This window comes from Heteronotia binoei, chromosome 15, assembly GCF_032191835.1.
Source record: "Heteronotia binoei isolate CCM8104 ecotype False Entrance Well chromosome 15, APGP_CSIRO_Hbin_v1, whole genome shotgun sequence".
In the NCBI taxonomy this organism is placed as follows: Eukaryota; Metazoa; Chordata; class Lepidosauria; order Squamata; family Gekkonidae; genus Heteronotia; species Heteronotia binoei.
Window position 1 is genome coordinate 25,010,353 of NC_083237.1, and position 18,277 is coordinate 25,028,629.

Here is an 18,277-nt window from a genome sequence, read left to right on the forward strand (position 1 = left end):
GTTTTGGTCATGTTTCCTTCTGTGTCTCTTCCTAAACCACCAATCAATACAAAGTGTTCGGCTGTCCTGAGGCTATGACAGCAGTCCCTTAGAGCCCAGTCTTTGAGAAGATTGGCCATCATGCTTAGAGGTGTAGATTTTCCAAAGGGTGGTGCAGTGGGACAGGCCAGGGGCATGGAGGCAGGGGAAGATGGTTCATTTTGCCACTTAGGTGGCTCTTGGGTGGTGTTTACTGCCTGTGAAATGTATTGCACCATAAGTCAGCAAGTCTTTGTAACTTTATCTCTGGTCTTTTGTCTGCATCCTCATCTATGGCCTACTAGGTTGGGAAAGGGACAACTGGTCCCAACAATAAGCAATGGGAAGATTCTTTATTTCTTTGCTCAAATGTGGACAGGTTAGGAAATCTGTGTGTGTTATGTGTGGGTCAAGTTACCTTCGTTTTCGTCACCTGCGAAGAGTTCTTGCAAGAGAAATGTATTATTGTACAAACAACTGAAAACATCACCTACCTGCTCTCTAGGGGTGCTGGAGGGTTACTCTTCTTGAGTAAAGGGAAGTTGTTCCAGCCTGTCAGCTATGGACACTGTTGCACAACAGGCCGGGTCATGTTAAATGTATGTGAACTATTTTGATGGTGGCAAATTACAAGTTTATAATAATAAGGCTTGATTGGGACAAGCAGCAGTCCGGATTGAGAGTACTGCTGTTGGAGGCAGGTCATTTCTTCCCTTTTCATTGGCTGTTGTCAACGTAAGTAGCAAGTTCCATGGGCCAATTAAATGCCTTAGAAGCTATCGTCTGTTTCCTCCGCCCCCTTCCCTTCCTCCACTACCCCGCCCCAAAGACTCCCAGCCAATAAAAGAGAAGGGGTTTTTTTGGGACAATATGGTAATCCAATGGGAAAGCAACATGTGAAAGCTCGCTCGCTTTCTTACAAAGGGGAGGCCACAGCCGTTTCCGGAGCTGTATCCACGCCCTTTTCAAAGGAGCAACCAATTATTAAAGTCGTTAGGTTGAGTGATGGAAGTGAAATCCAGTAACACTTGGCTTGCTCAGGAGGCCTTGCGTAGCGAAAAAGCCAATTATCGAAGGGAATTGTTTGATGGGCACGTCTAATGTCCATTCGCTGATCCACTTTGTCACAAAGCCCACCCCATCAGCTTGTTTTTCGCGGACTTGGAGGCGTGGTTCTTCTGAATACATCCGCACCTACTTAGCCAATCAATACACGGAGAGGCTTTGACGGACATCTCCCTTGGACAAATAGGCCTTATCCATCCCTATAAGTGACAGCTGCGGCCGCGCAGCGTCGTCCCGCCCCTGTTTCCCTCCTCCGTCCCCCTTCACCAGCATCCAATCGTAACCGAAGTTGTGTTGAGCGGCGGGTGGCTAAACCCATAATTTCTGGGGAGAGGCGGGACTATAGGAACGAGAGGGGGGGAGGGTGCCGCCATCTTGGATGCCGCGGAGCCCGAAAGAGGGGGGGAGAGGGAAAGAGAGAGAGGGAAAGAGAGAGAGAGAGAGACCCGGACACCCGGAGCCGCCGGTGAGAGAGCGAGAAGGGGCGGGGCAAAGCCCTAGGGGCGGGGCCTAGGCGTACCTGCGGGAACTCCGTAGGGAGTGTGGCCAAAGGGGGTCTATAGGGGTTCTGTGGGGTGGGGGCTCTGTAGGGGAGGAGGTTTCTATAGGCGCCAGTGGGGGGATCTGTAGGCCAAAAGAGGCTATATAAGGATCTGGATGTTTCGTGGTGCAATTATGTGAACTAGCTATAAAAGGAGACGTGAGAACGCGACCCCATAGGAGGAACCGGCATCTATAGGGTGAGGTGGGAGTGGGACCATATGTATACGGAGGACGGCGGGAACCGGGGGCGGGGAGGATAGTGGTAGAAGGGAACCCTTGACGTTATATAGGGCCACGAGTGGAGGGGGGGGGGCTGTCAATGCTGAGATTCTGTAAGAAATGTGGACATGTACTTTTCTCATCTCATAGCTTAGGGGCTATCAGGGGCCTGCGAGCCTCTGTGCTAAACGACTATACGGAAGTTAACAGTCTGCAAAGAACTTCTCATGTGAAAGCCACCATCTTTCCTATGGGGCATGCAAGACTTGGTTGTGGGTGCATGCTGGGAGTTCTATAGGAACTCTGTGCCAGAGGGTTTCCAGTAGACTGTTGCAAGTGGGACGTCCTCTCTTAACTAGGATCGACAAGCTGCTTCAGGGTGACACCAGTCTGTAGTACTGAAGGACTCTCTGTGGCTCTCTCTGCAAGTTATCTAAATAACACACAGTAAAACACACTTACTGCTTATTTCCCCTTCTTGATTCTGCTTTTGCTAGTCAGGGCTATGGACAGAGACCTGGCAGTAGACACCCTTTCTCTGTTTACAAGAAATCTTCTGGGCTTTTGCAATTTCAGCAGACATTGCCCCCACACACACATTTTACAACCGGTATTTGCAGTCCTAACAGATAGACACTTGCTCTTTTCCCCACCTCAGAACTGAAAGCTGAGATTGTCAGGATGCTGAATTTTGTACTCATTACCAATGTCTTCATCGAATACACACAGTGACAGGATTCTGTATGATCTTTATTTCAATCATCTCAGCAGCACGGTACAGTTAGAACAGGGCCAGAACAGTCTCAGCAGTATGGTAATCCAGCTGCTTAAAAATGCCGGTGCCTGAACATCTTTTCCAGAGTGTGATGTAAAAACCGGGGCTCATAGGATAATAGGAGAATCTGAAATAAAAGTGCCAGCCTTGCAAGGTGGGTCATATCAATAATGCCTAGGTGATGGTAGACATGGTCAGCCCCAGTGTGATGCCTCTCAGTTCAGGACTCTGCAGCAAGTTTAAGTCTTGTAGAGTAGAGTGCTTCACGTTTTGGTTCCAGGTTCCCTCACTACCACTTCAGTGGATTTCAGGCAGTGGGCCTATGGATGACCTCTGTGAGAGTCGTTGCAGGCTAGAATAGCCTGGTATGGATGGATGAAAAGAAATCTGGCTCTGTAGAAGGCAGCTTTTGTAAATTCTGTTATTGCCATTTTTCAGAAAGGGTATAGAGGCCAACAGAGAGATTCTCTGTGACCCTGCATTGAGGCAGCTACTCAAATGCAGTTTGAATTCCCAAGTTTCCTGGGACAATATTACAATATTCTAATGATGAGGCAGTCCCTAGAATACATGACACTTGAAAGCAGAACGTTACCAAAAGATAAAATCAAGAGATATGTTAATCTTAGGTGGTGTGGTGACCACATTCCCTTTTATGTTGTTGTTTCTTGTTTCTTTTTGTTTTTGAAGTATAAAATCCAGATATTTTTCATCAGAGCAGCACTACTGCTGCCACAAAATTGCTTTTCCTCAACACTTGACACTGTAGTGTGCAGTTGCTGAGGAAACGTGATTTTCCTATAATGAGTACCAGGTCAATTGCTATTGTGACTGCATTGTGGAAGCTCGTTGTTTATGTGCCATGGGGCCAACCTATGGGACAGTATCCATGCCATCATTTGAGATGAAAAATGTAAATTCCTCCCTTCCGTGCTATTGTGTTAGAGGCCTATTTAGCTATAGAATTTTTTTTAAAACCCAATTTTTAAAGCCTGTGCAGCTTCTTGGTGTATCGCCAATGTATAGCAGCTCCCACTGAAACCAAACATAAAAGAAGCTAATATAGGCAAGACCGTTCCTTTCTGTACAGAAAAGCATCCTGTCCCCCATAGCTTACCTCACTTTTCCTATTTTTGTAGGTGTTTTTGGTTTGCTGCTGTCAGTGTCCTTGCCCCCAAATATTGAGAGCAGGAACTCTTTTAATTTAATCTTTTTGATATCATTTGTTTGATATTTATCAGATGTCACCTGCAGTTGAGAGAAGATGTCTGGCCAGGCTGTTGCCTCAAGCTAAGTTGTCCCCACCAAAGGGTCACACAACAGTGGGGCTCCAGTGCTGGTAGGCTGGTCGCACGCTGAAATGTGTCAGGCTAACCAGGGCCCAGCAAATAGGAGAGAACAGCAGTACCCCAGCCTGTGGGTCCTGATCCAAGAATGGGTCATGACGCATGTGAATGTTGTCCTGGGCTTTTGCAGGTTCACAGATTCGTTCCTGTGCTGTTTTTGTTCTTGTCCTTTTTTAACATAGAACCACGGGGCTTAGAGCACTATGTGGGGCAGGGAAGAGGAGCAAGAGTTGATTTCCTCATCCCTGTTGTTATTTAGCCCTAACCTGAGTAGGCCAGGCTAGCCTGATCTCATCAGATCTCAGAAAGTAAGCAGGGTTGGCTCTGGTTAGTACTGGGATGGGAGACCTTCAAGGAATACCAGGGTTGTGATGCAGAGGCAGGCAATGGGAAACCACCTCTGTTAGTCTCTTGCCCTGAAAACCCTATGGGGTTGTCTTAAGTCTGCTGCAACCTGATGGCAAGAACAAACAAAAAAAATATTAAAAATTATTGTCAGAATTTGCACATGGCAGCTTGCGGCTGGATACCTTAAAATCAGTACTGTGTTTCCTGGTAGACTTCTTGCAGCTCCTCTATAGCAAGTCCCCATTCCATGTGTATCCCATGTTGTGGGGACTCCAGAGTGCTATGAGGGAGAATTGTGCAAAAGAATCACCAGTAGTTTGCTTTGCAAGGATTAAGTGGATGAGCTGTGGGATGACTGGTTAGAGCTGTAAATTATCTCATAATTGTGAGTCTGTTAATTGTCAGCAGAATGTTATTGAAGCCACCATAAACAACTCCACTCCTGGGCCATGTTTTCAAGACAACCCACAGCAGCCACAGGGCACTGGGGCTGTTCTTGAAGGGTGCCGGACTGGAAGCAAGTCTCATCAAATGAAACTGGACATGCTTCTGGGTAAACAAGCATTGGATTGTCTGCTCTACAGATGCCTCTCTTCCCCTAGCAGTCTGGTGACATCCCCTCTAGCAAACCCCCCAAATAATTCCAGATATTCGTTTTGCAGCAAGATTGGTGGCTGGGAGCCTCTAGATCTGTTTTTAGGTAACCAGAGAACGGGAATAGAGAGAATATTCTCTCTCCAAACTTGGCTCATCCTATGAAATCGTGGCTCAGGACAGTCAAAACAAAATGTTTCTAGTTACATTGCATTGTTAGCCTGTAGAATTTTTATTGCCACAAAATATAGGGGTGGAAACAATGTGAGAAGAGACTTTAAAAATCAAACTAAGTTTTGGAAGACAAATCCAGGTGGGCAGCCATGTCGGTCTGAAGCAATAGAACAAAGTTGGAGTCTGTTGGCACCTTTCAGACCAACAAAATTTTGGGAATGTTAAGCTTTCATGTGCTGAAAGCGCACTTCATTGGACAAAAGTATGGGATGGAATTAGCAGTCCTACATATATAGAATTAGCGAATTAGTATGCAAAATCTTGAAAATGTTTTTAGCAGGTGCTGCTGGACTCCAACTTTGTTCTAAGTTTTGGAAGGTAATCTTATCATTCACATCTATTACTTCTTCATAGCAACTATTTGTTTTAATATTTGGACCTGAGGAGCAATGGTTTGTGCTAACTTCTTGGCATCATGATTTGTTCTTTTTTTCCTGAGAATTTAGCCAAGATTTGACTTCTGCTTGGAGTATTTGGTTTTTCCATTCATTCTTTTAAAAAAAGTTCTTTGTGCTGGATCAGGTCCAGCCATTCTTGCACACACACTCCTTAATCAGTGGTTGAATGCTGTGCAAAAATAGGTTTCTTCCCTTGCTCTGCCTGGATTCCTCTCTGTGATTGTAGACAGTCATACTTCTCAAGGTGTTCTTTCCACTATTTACCAAGACACACTGCCGTTCAGGCTGCGCATACTAAGTCTTTTCTCTCTTCCAAAACAATGAAGGAAAAGATGAAATTTTGCATCAAAATGCCAGGAGCTGGGCTTGGAAGAAGGGTGGGGGGGAGAAAGAAATGATACGTTTAAAATCAATTTTTAATTCATGGGGTTGGATCTCACAGACAGAATGGGAGTCAGTTTTCACAGCTTCTCCCCTCTTGCTGCAAACCTCTGACCCCTCCATGCTGTTCCCGGGGGTCCCTCATCCTTGAGGAGTAGCATGGGTGGGGACATTTTGGGCTGCATTGGGAGGGGGGAGGCAAAAGAAGTCATGCTCTGCTAACTGAAACATAATCTCGATCCAAGCCACAAGTTAAACTGTAAATGCTGTACAAACCTATACCACCGACCTCTGATAACTGAACCTGTGGCCCATTTTGATGGAGCACATTTCATGCCAGCCACTGTTGGGCCAATCCCTTGTTTCTTCTTTTAAGATTCTGGTTTTGGACATCTGCACCAAGGCTCAACAGTTCAGATAATTGACCAAGCCTAACTTGCTCACCTGTGTAGTAGAAGCTACAATGTAGTTGCAAACGGAGATGTTTTAATTGCTATAGCAACCATTTAGTATGCTGGCTTCTTCCAGTAGCAGAAAGTTAGTGACCAGATTTAAATCAGCCCTTGTGGTTGGTGATTTTTATCAGTCCCTCCCTGGCCATGTACAGAGCCCCGTGGCACAGAGTGTTAAAGCTGCAGTACTGCAGACCTAAGTTCGATCCCAGTGGAAACTGATTTCAGGTAGCCGGCTCAGGTTTTCCATCCTTCCGAGGTCAGTAAAATGAGTACCCAGCTTTGCTGAGGGGAAAGTGTAAATGACTGGGGAAGGCAATGGCAAACCACCCCATAAAAAGTCTGTGAAAGCAAAGTCACCCCAGAGTCGGAAACGACTGGTGCTTGCACAGGGGACCTTTCCTTCCTTCCCTGGCCATGTATAAGGCAGGCCCAGTTTGCAGAGAAGCCTATCAGTGTCTACCAAGTTATCCTGTGACTTCCCAAAAGCATGCCAGAGACTTCTTTAAAGAGAAGTGGCAGACTTGCATCTCAGAAAAGTGGGAATGTGTTGGGTGTTCTTGACAAAACAGGACAATAGCAGAGCCTTACCAGGCCCAGCCACACTACATATTAACCTATTAGGTGCTCAAAAACATATTCTGGGATTCTTTGCAACAAGCAAAGTGTCAAACTGATCTAGAAGAGGTTCTGGATAATAGAAATTTTGAAAATCAGTAGGCTGGTATTTTGAACAGATGGTGGTAAAACAGTAGTTCTGCTATAGTCAGAGAATCAAAACTTGCCAAATAAGTTCACCCAAAGACTCACAACAAAGCCCTTGGAAGGGATCTGTTCGTTTACAGTTGTCTTGCAAAAAGCTCAGGAATTCTGCTATCCAAGCCATAGAGACTGGGGGAGCGATCCATGTTCCCATTTGCTTAGCAATGAGGAAAAGGCCTCACTAAGAGTTGGTGTTGATAGTTGGGAGTGGGGGGGTTGTGCCTGATGATGCTTTAGTCTAGCCTGGGTCGGGACCAGAAGAAAGTGGGCCAGGCCTGCTCCTGTGCTGTAAAACAAGGAACTTGATGTGCAGAAGTCAGGACTGTTTTTAGCTGCTTCATGTCTACAGGCAAAAAGTCCCTGTTAAAGACATTGTAGCTGGGTTTTTTGTTTTGTTTTTTACAGTACTGAAGTCTAGCTCTCTTTCTCTGGGCAGCTCTTTTCCTGTCCACCTTCCTCCCTAGCTTCCTGCAGAATAACAGAGTTTTAATTTTGCTCCATAGCAGATGGAGAATGAATAGGGTATATTTAAAAGGTGTGAGCACTGATTTCAGGCGAGACAGTTGTCTGCTTACTGGAGAGGAACTCTTTGATCTTAGTGGAATTTACTTGTGACTAACTGACGTTGGATCGGGCTGCGTGTGTTTCAAAGGCAGCTCTAGGCCCAAGTCTCTTGCTTGTTAAAATGGGCATCAGGAGTTTGTATCCAGGTCCACAGTTGCCTTTTTGGGCCTTTCTTTCTCGTATGTGTGTGTGTGTACCTAGAAGTCATGGTGACCTCAAGTGACTGACCCCTACTAGAGGCCTGGAGGATATTCAGAAAAGTGGCTGCATAAAGCCTGCCCCTGTTCTCCTGACTGCTGGTATTCTAAGAAGGTCTCCCATCCAAGTACTTGCCAGAGTCGACCCTGCTCAGCTTCTGAGATCTGACAAGATCGGGTTTGCTTGGGCTATCCGGGTCAGGGCGTCTTTGGGGTCCTTTCTGAAGAGAGGGTTATTTGTACTGAAGAGGGCCAGCTTGGAGGTGTGGACCCCTGACTACCTTGGGAGGGACAAATGGCTGCATAGGGTCTTATCAATGGAGAACAGATACATTGGACCACCAAGCCCCACCCCACCCCCAGCCCGCCTCTCAAAGGAAGGCACAAAACAGGCAAGTAGAAAAGGATCAGGGGCCCAGCAGGAGGTGGAATCTTTGGGAAGAGAAGCGAGTTCTAGCAATTTGGGTTGCACTGACAGCAGAATTCAGTCCCAAGGCAGTACAATGGACTGGGCTGCATCAGACGAACAAGGAATGCATTTTTAAATGTATGTCTATATAAAACAACTCTCCCTCCCCCATTCCCTGAAGGTAGAAAACCAGCAAAGCAAAGAACAGGCTGAAGTAGAACTTTTCCCCATGGAAATAATTTTCTGTTTTTACAAAAGTAGGCAAATTTTTGTTTTTAAAAAAAAAAACCTTGGAGGAATATCCCTAAATTATATCACACACACCACCTGCTGCTCTAATGACACTTATAGGGGGTCCCTCAAGAGGAGGAGCCAGATACTCAGTGCTCCAGCTCTTGTCATTTATGCAGAGGGTCCAGCTCTCAAACATTACCTCTCTCATGAGGTCTCTCTGAGACAGCAGGGTTGGTGGTGATCTCGACAGTGCCGGGTTAGACGGCCAGTGATCTTCATGCAGTAGAATGCAGCTTGAGATGTTCACAGCTCGGTCCCATCTTCTGCCTCATATTGCTTCCTGGTAGGAAAAAAAAATGCACACCAAAATTTAGTTCTATTTCTGCTCAAATCCACAAGACTTCTGAGTTTTCAAAGAAGGGAACAGAAGCTGGGGGGAGAGCCGAGAAGATTGCAGAACTCTGGGCCACTAGGCTGAGCTAGTAGACATTTACGCTGGCTCATCTTCCCGGGAATAGCAGTGTAAATAGTTTGTGGTGTCTCCCCAGCCTGATCAAAAAAACTTTTTTTCCATCCAGTTTGCAAGCATGCTCACCTGGATATGATTTTTTAAAAAAATCATCTCCCAAAAGTTAATGGGCAAAGGCTAGAGATTGGTCAGGCTGCCACCTTTTTTTAAATAGAAAAACTCCTGTACCTTTAACAGCTGCAGACAAGAAAACAAGTAATTGAGACAGGCTCTTGATATGAATGTAACAATGAAGAAAGCTTTACCTGTTGGATTTCTGCTTAAGATGAGACTGTTAAAGGGGGAGATGTGGCCAGACCAGCAGTCACATTGGGAAGCCAGAGGTTATGTTACCTTGATACCCGCTCTTCAGCATCAGTTGCTCTGGGCTGCAGCTTTGGGTACCAGGGTACTTCCACAGCTGGTTCTCTGGGTGCCTAGCATGCCTTCTGCTATGACTGGCTGCTGGGTGGGGGAGAAGGAAGGTGAGGCTCTTCCTCTTGCTAGTCATGTGTTTTCCTCACCTGCACAGGAACCTGGCTGGAGAGAAGCAGAGAGCAAGCACCCAGGGGCCACTAGGTAAGTTGCAGGCCTTACATTGCTTTCTTTGGAAGGCTCTGGGCTCCGCCGCTTAAAGCAACACAGCTAAATAACAGAGTCTGGAAAGACAGACACCCCTTTCCCCACCCTGAAGCTTCCCTCCTCCCTATCCAGGTTGCAAATACACCTGGGAGAGGCTTCCCAATGAAGGTGCAAGGAAGACTCTTTGCGTTTCAACTTTGGCAACTAGTTTTTACTCCACACCCCCAATGAATCAGCAAAATACACCCACCAAGACTTACCCCCAAGCTGTTTTGAGTTGTGAACGGTCCCAGTTTGGCCCATGCAAACTAATCACAGCAACAGGCAGGCCAAATTTAAATGGGAGTTCAGGCTTGCTCAGCCACCAGAGAAGGAGCCGGGGAGCCATTGCTTAGGGGCACCAGCCCCAGTTGAGCCCACTCCCTGAGTCATTGGGAAGGGAAGCGCTGATTGGGCAGAGTCAACAAATCAGTTTTCCTCCTCCTTTTTGGTATTAAAGTAGAGGCCCTCCCCCACTTGCAAGGCCTGGGGCAAGGGATGGTGCCATAGAACACGACTTAAGTGCCCTGTAACAAGTTTACTGCCTCAAAGGGATCCTAGAGGTGATGGCAGGTGAGTGGGCATAACCCCTCCACTAAAGCCACCCCAAGCTAGGATAACCACTTTTTAACTCAAATATAGCTGCTGGAATTGCCTATCCTGGCATATACAATAAAGGGTTACCTTTACCTGCTGAACTTCTGCCTGTTGCACAGTTGAGTGGAGTCCTGCCAGAAACAAACGCTGCCATCTTTAAATTGTGACTGTCCTAGCTTCTGTGTGGCTGAGACCCCGTGTATTGTGGCAGTTAGAATGCTGGGCCAAGGAGTCCTGGATTCAAATCCCCGCTCAGCCATTGGAGCTCGGGGGCTGGTTTTGTGGGATAGAAATTGCGGTAGGCTGGAGTACCTACTCAAAGCATCCCCATCCCCAGTCCTTCTGGATGCCACCTCTTCCTGTACATGAACAGACGGCCAGTGTTATCATCATGTGTGCAACAGGCAGAATTCCACCAGGGATGTTGCTTCCGGCACACCAGTGTGGAGGTAGAGGAAGTCTTGCTCACAGTTGCTCATGGCAGCAAGCCTCACTCTGCACGTTTGGTTTTTTGAAATGCCCCTCCTGCTGCCTCACCCCTGTGTTCCTTGCTTCCCTCCCACTGGGGGGCGCCTTTTCACCTGACCTCACTTCCTAACCTGTATCTCTTGCTTGCTCTCCTTGAAAGAATCAACGCTCTATAAAGTATGAAGAGAGCCCCTCTATAGTGAAGGAAACATGGCAGACAAGAGGAAGCTACAAGGTAAGAGAGTCTCCGGGATCCTTTCACCACTTCTGCCTCAGCTGGGCGCTTGGGCTCTCTGGTTAAGAGGGCGGGGCTGTTGTCCTAGAGAGGCAGGCCCTTCTGGGTCTTGCTGGCTAAAGGGGGACAGAAGCAGGGGACCTGAACAGCAGAGAAACCAGGTCGCGTACCTGTTCTAGAAGCTGCTTTGGAACAGTAGAAAGTGAAATCTGTGTGAAATGGAGGGAGGGAGTGGGAGGAGCTTTGGATTCTCAGATGTTGGGTGTGTATTTTAGTGGACTGAATAGTCAAGGAGGGGGGGAGAGAGAAAAAGAAGAGATCTAGTACTTCCAGATTCTCAACTTTAATGGGAGGGGGGAGGAGGACAGGCAGGAGCTGAGCTTAATGAGCTGGGGATGGCAGATCGTTGCTGTGATTGCTCTGAGCAGCCCTCCTCTCTTCCCACTCCCAGGTGAGATTGATCGGTGTTTGAAAAAGGTGTCCGAAGGAGTGGAGCAGTTTGAAGACATCTGGCAAAAGGTGAGAATAGTGGGCTCTCTCCTTTAGTCCTTTCCTGCTCTACGCTGGACTCCCTAATCAATGTGTCTCATCCAATTGTGATTTTCTTTTGGCTGGCCCAGGGGAAGTTTTGGTTCCTCTTTTGCCTTTTAAAAAACTTTCATTGCTGTGGTTTTCCCTCCCTGCTTATTGCTGTGATGTGATCTTTGCTCCTCCCGTGGCATCTGGTCTCTGAACTTTTATCATGTCCTTTTTCTCTCATTATGTTGTAGCTCCACAATGCAGCTAACGCTAACCAGAAGGAGAAATATGAAGCCGATCTGAAAAAGGAGATTAAAAAACTCCAGGTAAGCGTCTGCTGCTGCTTTCGAGATTCTTTGCTACCCGACTCTTGGAGAATGGAATTAGGTGCCTTGCTTTGTTGGGGAGGAAGACATCTTGAGAACTAGAGCTCCAGGAGAGCTGACAGAGCTGTTCTCTTAGGCTGGTTAAAGCAGTGGGGTTATTACGGACCAAATCTCCTTTGTTCCCGCTGCTGGTTTGGGGCAGGTGACTAGTAATTCATTCTTTCCTTGGTTTTTTACTCTAACCATTATTCTCCACTGCTGAAATCTGTGCGTGGCTATGTCGGGGGGGGGGGGGGAGTCTCTTTTGAATCTCCCCACCCCCGTTCAACTTACCTTCTTCTGCAGAGATTGAGGGACCAGATCAAGACGTGGGTTGCATCCAATGAGATTAAGGACAAAAGGCAGCTAATAGAAAACCGGAAACTCATTGAGACGGTAAGAGGAGAAAAAGTCTGCTGTTTCCTTGATTCCAGAGTTTTGCCCTGAACTTATGTTGTCCCTTGGAGATGTGCTTAACACTTGGTCTGCCATTTTTCCCTGGGTCTTGCTGCCTCCTTGGCCTTCCAGTCAGCTGGATTTGGTTCTTCGTGCCTGATAACGTGTGGGTTTAGTTTTGCTTAGTTCCTCCCCCACATGGCTGCTATTGGCTAGCTGGCTTGCCTTTGTGAGGTCACACTGCCTGTTAGCCATCACAGTCCAGATCTAGGCTGGGTGAGCTGCTGAACGGAGGTTCTGTTGGGAGCCCCGAGTCATCTCGGTGCAGGTCTTCTGCGTGAGGCAGCATGGGATAGAGAGTAAGGAGAGGGGCAGTAGAGGGGTGCCTAGAGTTTGGGAGAGGGCACCTGTGGGAACTAAGCCCTTGGGTGAAAGAGTATGGTCAATAGCTGCTTTTATCTAGAGCATGTTGGTTTTGTCTTTCTCATGCTTGTGTGAAGTCATACTCTGCCTGGCACAATGCAGATGCGTGGGGCCCATCCATACTTTCTAGTGCAGGGCTAGAGAGGCCAAGTGGTGTGCCTTCCTCTTCACCTTTATCTGGGTGGTCACTGACCAATACTGTGCATCTGTAGTACTTACTGCCAAGTGTCAGTGTGTCGCTGAGGTCATTCAGATTGGGGGTGCTGCTTTGGGCATTAAATGCAACATGTACATTTACTAGCGTGCATGTTTGTGCGGCTTCTACAACCACCGTGTCTTGGCAAATAGCATTTTGGGTAGACACAAGAATTTTTATGGGCCCTCCATGTTAAAATGTAATATGCAAAGCTGTTCTGAGTAGCATTTCTTATGCTCAGGGGTTTGCATCTGAATAATGGAATCAAATGGCTCTTTCCAGGATGGTGGTATTTCATGAAGTACAATCACTAGCTTGGTGTGCATTTGTTTGCAGAGGTGTCAAGATAAAAAAGAGCTGTTGTGGAAGTTGCCCATGTAGTTAGAAGAGTAGGGCTGAAAGCCAGGATTCCTGGGTAGAAAAGAATCCTTGTGAATTCCAGCAGATGACTGGGGAGGTAGGATTGGCAGGAAGATTCCCAGAAGGCTATGAAGTTGGGAGGGGGGGGCAGTGTTTTGTGTGTGTGTCTGGCAGTGGAATTAGATGATAAAGTCCAGAGGTGGTAAATTGGGATGGGGGAATACCATTCTTAAATGTTTTCCCCCATGCAAGATTTCTCTCCAGAAAGACAACTTAGTTCTGAAAGAGCTACAAGATTTCCTATGTTGATTTCCCTGCCAGAAGGGAAGTAGCACAGTAAGGAGCCAGGACTGAGCTAGGCTACAGTCTTCCTAGCTGTGCTCATTTTGTACTTGCAGAGTGATCTTTAAATGTAGGAAGCATTCCAAAATTGCTATCCCTTGTCTGCCACCCTGAAGTGGTATAGTCCATTCTGCTGCCGTTTTCCTGCACGTGTGGATCCATCTGGGCTGTGCGTTCAGGAAGAGCAGAGTGGCATAGTCCTATCAAGGCTGTGCCTCTTCAGAATTCCGGAGAAGAGGGGGTTCAAATTTGTTCTCTCTTCTCAATACATTTTAAAGAATTGTACTGATTTTATTTTAGGCATGGCAGATTAAAATCCTCACTCTGTGAGTATGCATTGGGTTGAAAGCCAAGGCCATTTATGGTCTTCTGTCTCTACAGCTGTGGACCCAAAAGTGTGTGCGTGAGAGAGAGAGAGAGAAAGAGTCAGACAGAGTTCTGCATGAAACAGCCTGTGGGCACAGGGTGGAGGGCAACATGGCTGCCACAGGAGGCAGAACCAAATCAGGGAGGGAGATTGATCATAGCTCTAAGTAACACTTTAACATTTCATGCAGGAACTCTATTCAGTAGGATGTCTTTTGAAATGAACATTTAGAAAAGGATTTGCTTGCCGTACGCAACGCAGCAAAGATCCTTGTGCTTTTAAAAACGCTGCGCAGCCAATCAGATTTCCAGTGGCCCTGCTGGGCAAAAGCCCTACCCAACTCTGCCCATTTTGTGAATCACTTGGTGGGCACTACCTTGGGGACCTCTGCTCTCGTGCCCTGTGTCTGTCTCCCTTATTGCCCTCCTGGGTTTCTGTCCCTCCCCTCCGAAAGGCTCGCAGAAGCGGAATGGCCTTGGACGCTCCCTTGTCCTTGGGTCTGCTCCCTGCCTGAGCAAAGCTTGCTGAGCCTTCTGCTTCTCTCCTTCCAGCAAATGGAGCGGTTCAAGGTAGTGGAGCGCGAGACCAAGACGAAAGCCTACTCCAAGGAGGGGCTGGGCCTGGCACAGAAAGTGGACCCAGCCCAGAAGGAGAAGGAAGAAGTCGGGCAGTGGCTGACGGTGAGAATGAGGCCAGGCTGGCTGGGGAAAGTGGGTTGGAGTAGCTGCCTTTAGTACAAGATTCGGAGGCATAAGGAGGGAGCAGAGAAACTCTACTTTTTTTTAGATTATTTTAATAAGAGGCCCATATTTAAAGCATCGCTTTTGTTTCTTTCAAATATTTCATTGCATTTAAATTGTCAGATCAGAAGGTCATACGTATTGTTAGTGTGATCGTGCACCATATATATAACATAACAAGCTAAATAGTTTACACCTTAAAACTGATTATAAAGTTTTAACCTTCATATGAAAATGTACATATCTCATTTATTCAAACTTATTAACGATGAACTAAAGGATAAAGCATCGCTTTTTACGGCATTGGAGAGCTACAATGAGCCAAGTCAGGCTCAGTGGCTCTTCTAGCATTGCAGCATCTAACTGTGGCTGATGGAGGCTATCTGAGGTCTTGGGGAGAGGGAAGCTTCATCCTGGTCCTGCCCACTGAGAAGCCTGGGAAGACTTCTGCTTGTCCAGTGGGGTGGTTTCGCTTTGTTTCCTTTGGCTCCTGCATGGCTCTTGGGAGAGCTTACCTTTAGAATGGAGGTCAGGATGTGAGAGCAGGGTTGTGACTCAGTGGTAGAGTGTATGCGCAGAGTGCAGAACGTCCCTGGTTCAGTCCCTGGTGTCTCCAGTTAAAGAATTTGGCGGTAGGTGCTTTTAAAAGATCTCTGTCTGAGACCCTGGAGCACTGTTGCCTGTGAGAGCAGATGAACCGATGGTCTGATTCAGTCTGATTCATGGTCTGATTCAGGCTTCATGTGTTCAAGAGGCATTGTTATAACAGAAAGGGGGAAAGTTGCAGAAGTTGAAGGCGGTTGTGAGCTCCAGTAGTAAACAGTATCAGGGAATGGAGTACACCTGTGAGAGTGAGAGAGCTGGAGCCAAAAGAGTGTCTAGTCCTTTCGCCTGCTACGAGGCATTTTACGGGATGTCATAACCTGTAACCCATTCATTGTTGGTGGTTTTACTTATGTGACTAGTCTTTTGAGTGCAAGGAGCAAAGATTGAATAGGAAGTGATCTGTATGCCTCCTTTCTCTCTCGCTCTCCCTTCCGTAGAATACCATAGACACCTTGAACATGCAAGTGGATCAGTTTGAGAGTGAAGTGGAGTCACTCTCGGTCCAGACGCGGAAGAAGAAAGGAGACAAGGATGTGAGTTGATGGGCATCCTGAGAGGCTGTGTGCCTGGAGCATGTATGGGAGGGAGGTAGCATGACTTGCCGATTAAAATCAGCTGGAAACTTCTGGGTTCTTATGGACAGGATTAGAATCCTAGAATCATAGAGTTGGAAGGTACCTCTAGGGTCATCTAGTCCAACCCCCTGCACAATGCAGGAAACTCACAAACACTTCCCCCTAATTCACAGGATCTTCAGGATTGGGAAACAGAGAGCCCAGACAGGGTGAAAGGAAGGCACAGAAGCCAAGTTATGAGTTATCCAAGTGGGGGAATTGCCAGCCATTGATCTATTGGCGGGAGGGGGGGAATCTGTATTGGGTTTTGTTTAGTGCAAAAGGCGTTAATGATTTTCCTTTGGGGTTGGAGTTGGAAGGGAAGCACTGATTCTGGAAAAGGACTGAAGGTTGGCATTTATTTTTCTTAACCCTGTCTCAAAACCCTGGGGTGCATAAAGACATTTGGAAACCACCAGCACTTATGCACTTCTGTGCGTGCCTGCACTGAATTATTTCTAGACTGGATGCGGTGAGGGAAGGGCTTAGGACCCAGGATCCTTTGGTCCTCAGCCCTGTTCCCATGCTCCTGCTCCTTCTCTTCCCTGATCTGCAGAAGCAAGACCGGATTGAGGGCTTGAAGCGACACATTGAGAAGCATCGGTACCATATTCGGATGCTGGAGACCATCCTGCGTATGCTGGACAACGACTCCATCATGGTGGACTCCATCCGCAAGATCAAGGACGATGTGGAGTACTACGTGGATTCCTCGCAGGACCCTGATTTTGAGGAGAACGAGTTCCTCTATGATGACCTCGACTTAGAAGACATTCGTAAGTGCCTCTGTCAGGCAGGCTGATTTGGGGTAGTGGTGTCTGTTACCATTGGGGAGGGGTTGTCGCTCAAGTGCTAGAGCATCTGCTTGGCATGCAGAAGTTCCCAGGCATGGTTCCTGGCATCTCCAGGTAAAAGGGCCAGGTAGTAGGTAATATGAAAGACCTCTGTCTGAGACCTTGGACAGCTGCTGGCAGCCTGAGTAAACAATATTGACTTTGATACTGGACTCTAGGATAGTTAGGTGGATAGGGAACTGGACTAGCGAAAACTTTCTTACAGTGGGAGTTGTTCAACAGTGGAATCAGCCCCCAAGGGAGGTGGTGAGCTCCCCCTCACTGGCAGTCTTTAAGCAGAGGCTAGACAAACATTTGCTGGGGATGCTGTAGGCTGGGGTGGCCAAACTGTGGCTTGACAGCTACATGTGGCTGTTTTACACATATTGTGTAGCTCTTGAAACTTCCACTGCCCTGTTGGCTAGCTTGGAGAAGGCATTTATCTCTTTAAATAATTTCTTCAGCCAACAGCTTTGAGAATGCATTTAAACAACTGACTTTATTGTATGTGGTTCTTACGTTAAGCAAGTTTGGCCACTGCTGGTCAATGCTGATCTTGCATGGAGCAGGGGGTTGGACTAGATGGCCTGTATAGATGGTCTGTATGGCCCCTTCCAACTCTATGATGGTATGATGGGCCAAGAGTCTGATTCAGTACAGGGCTGCTTCATGTGTCTGTGGGGTGAAACTTGATTTGGGTCTCAGCAAGCCTCATTGCTTGAAGTATTGCAGGGCTTGTTATGGGTAGTTGAAAGGGTCATAAACCCAAACCAGTCAGGTCAACCAGGTTTCTTCCTCCTCTCTTACAATCCATTCCTCTGGGGGCTATTTTGAGGACATTTTTTACCCACCACCACACACACCAGCTGCAGCCTTTCCTTCACAGACACGGATGCTTCATTTGATGAGGGTTTGCTGTAGTTCTTCGCAAGGATTATTGCTAAAGAAGTGTGCTAGCTCATCTGCCGATTGAAACTGTGCTGTTTGGCTGGTTACTTGGTGGGAATTCTTGCTTCCACAGAGGAGGGAGGTGGGCATGATAAAGGCTGTGTGTGCCAAGATACTTCAAGATGTGCAAGCTTCTGTAATTTTTCTTTGGAGATAGAGAAACAAGATCGGTTGGTGGGATTTGGTAAAAAGGATACAACTTACTACTTTAAAAAAAAATGCAGTACCCCACTGCTGCCACCATGTAAAGGTAATTTTCTGTCCCAGCCTTCTGACAGGGCTGCAATTCAGCAAGGGGAGCTCACTTGGGGGGCTGGCGAAGAAAACTTTTAGCTTAGCCCTCAAGTGAAGCCTACTGTTGGTGAGCTTGCACTGCAATAGTTGTAGATGACTCCTGGCCTTGTTTTGGTCAGTTAGCTTCTCTTTGCTCTTCACCCTGCAGCACAGGCCCTGGTAGCCACTTCCCCACCCAGCCACAGCCACATGGAGGATGAAATGTTCAACCAGTCTAGCAGCACGCCCACGTCCACCACGTCGAGCTCCCCGATCCCCCCCAGCCCTGCAAACTGCACAACGGTAAGGAGGCTTTGTTGACATCCC

General features: G+C 47.2%; 1 protein-coding gene across 3 annotated transcripts in view; it reads left to right on the forward strand.

Moving 5' to 3' along the window:
- Window positions 1-1,427: 1,427 nt before the first annotated feature.
- The window catches only part of CNOT3 (CCR4-NOT transcription complex subunit 3), a 29,887-nt gene continuing 13,037 nt past the window's right edge, over window positions 1,428-18,277 (forward strand). The window contains exons 1-10 of one of the 3 annotated variants that reach the window (XM_060256351.1): window positions 1,428-1,549; window positions 9,580-9,626; window positions 10,894-10,968; window positions 11,420-11,487; window positions 11,739-11,813; window positions 12,159-12,248; window positions 14,488-14,616; window positions 15,720-15,815; window positions 16,453-16,672; window positions 18,120-18,253. In XM_060256351.1, coding sequence (XP_060112334.1) covers window positions 10,944-10,968; window positions 11,420-11,487; window positions 11,739-11,813; window positions 12,159-12,248; window positions 14,488-14,616; window positions 15,720-15,815; window positions 16,453-16,672; window positions 18,120-18,253 — 837 coding nt within the window. In that variant the 5' untranslated portion in view covers window positions 1,428-1,549; window positions 9,580-9,626; window positions 10,894-10,943. Of the gene's footprint in view, window positions 1,550-9,579; window positions 9,627-10,208; window positions 10,232-10,893; window positions 10,969-11,419; window positions 11,488-11,738; window positions 11,814-12,158; window positions 12,249-14,487; window positions 14,617-15,719; window positions 15,816-16,452; window positions 16,673-18,119; window positions 18,254-18,277 lie in introns of those variants that run through there. The other 2 variants (XM_060256354.1, XM_060256352.1) reach the window with 2 other exon arrangements.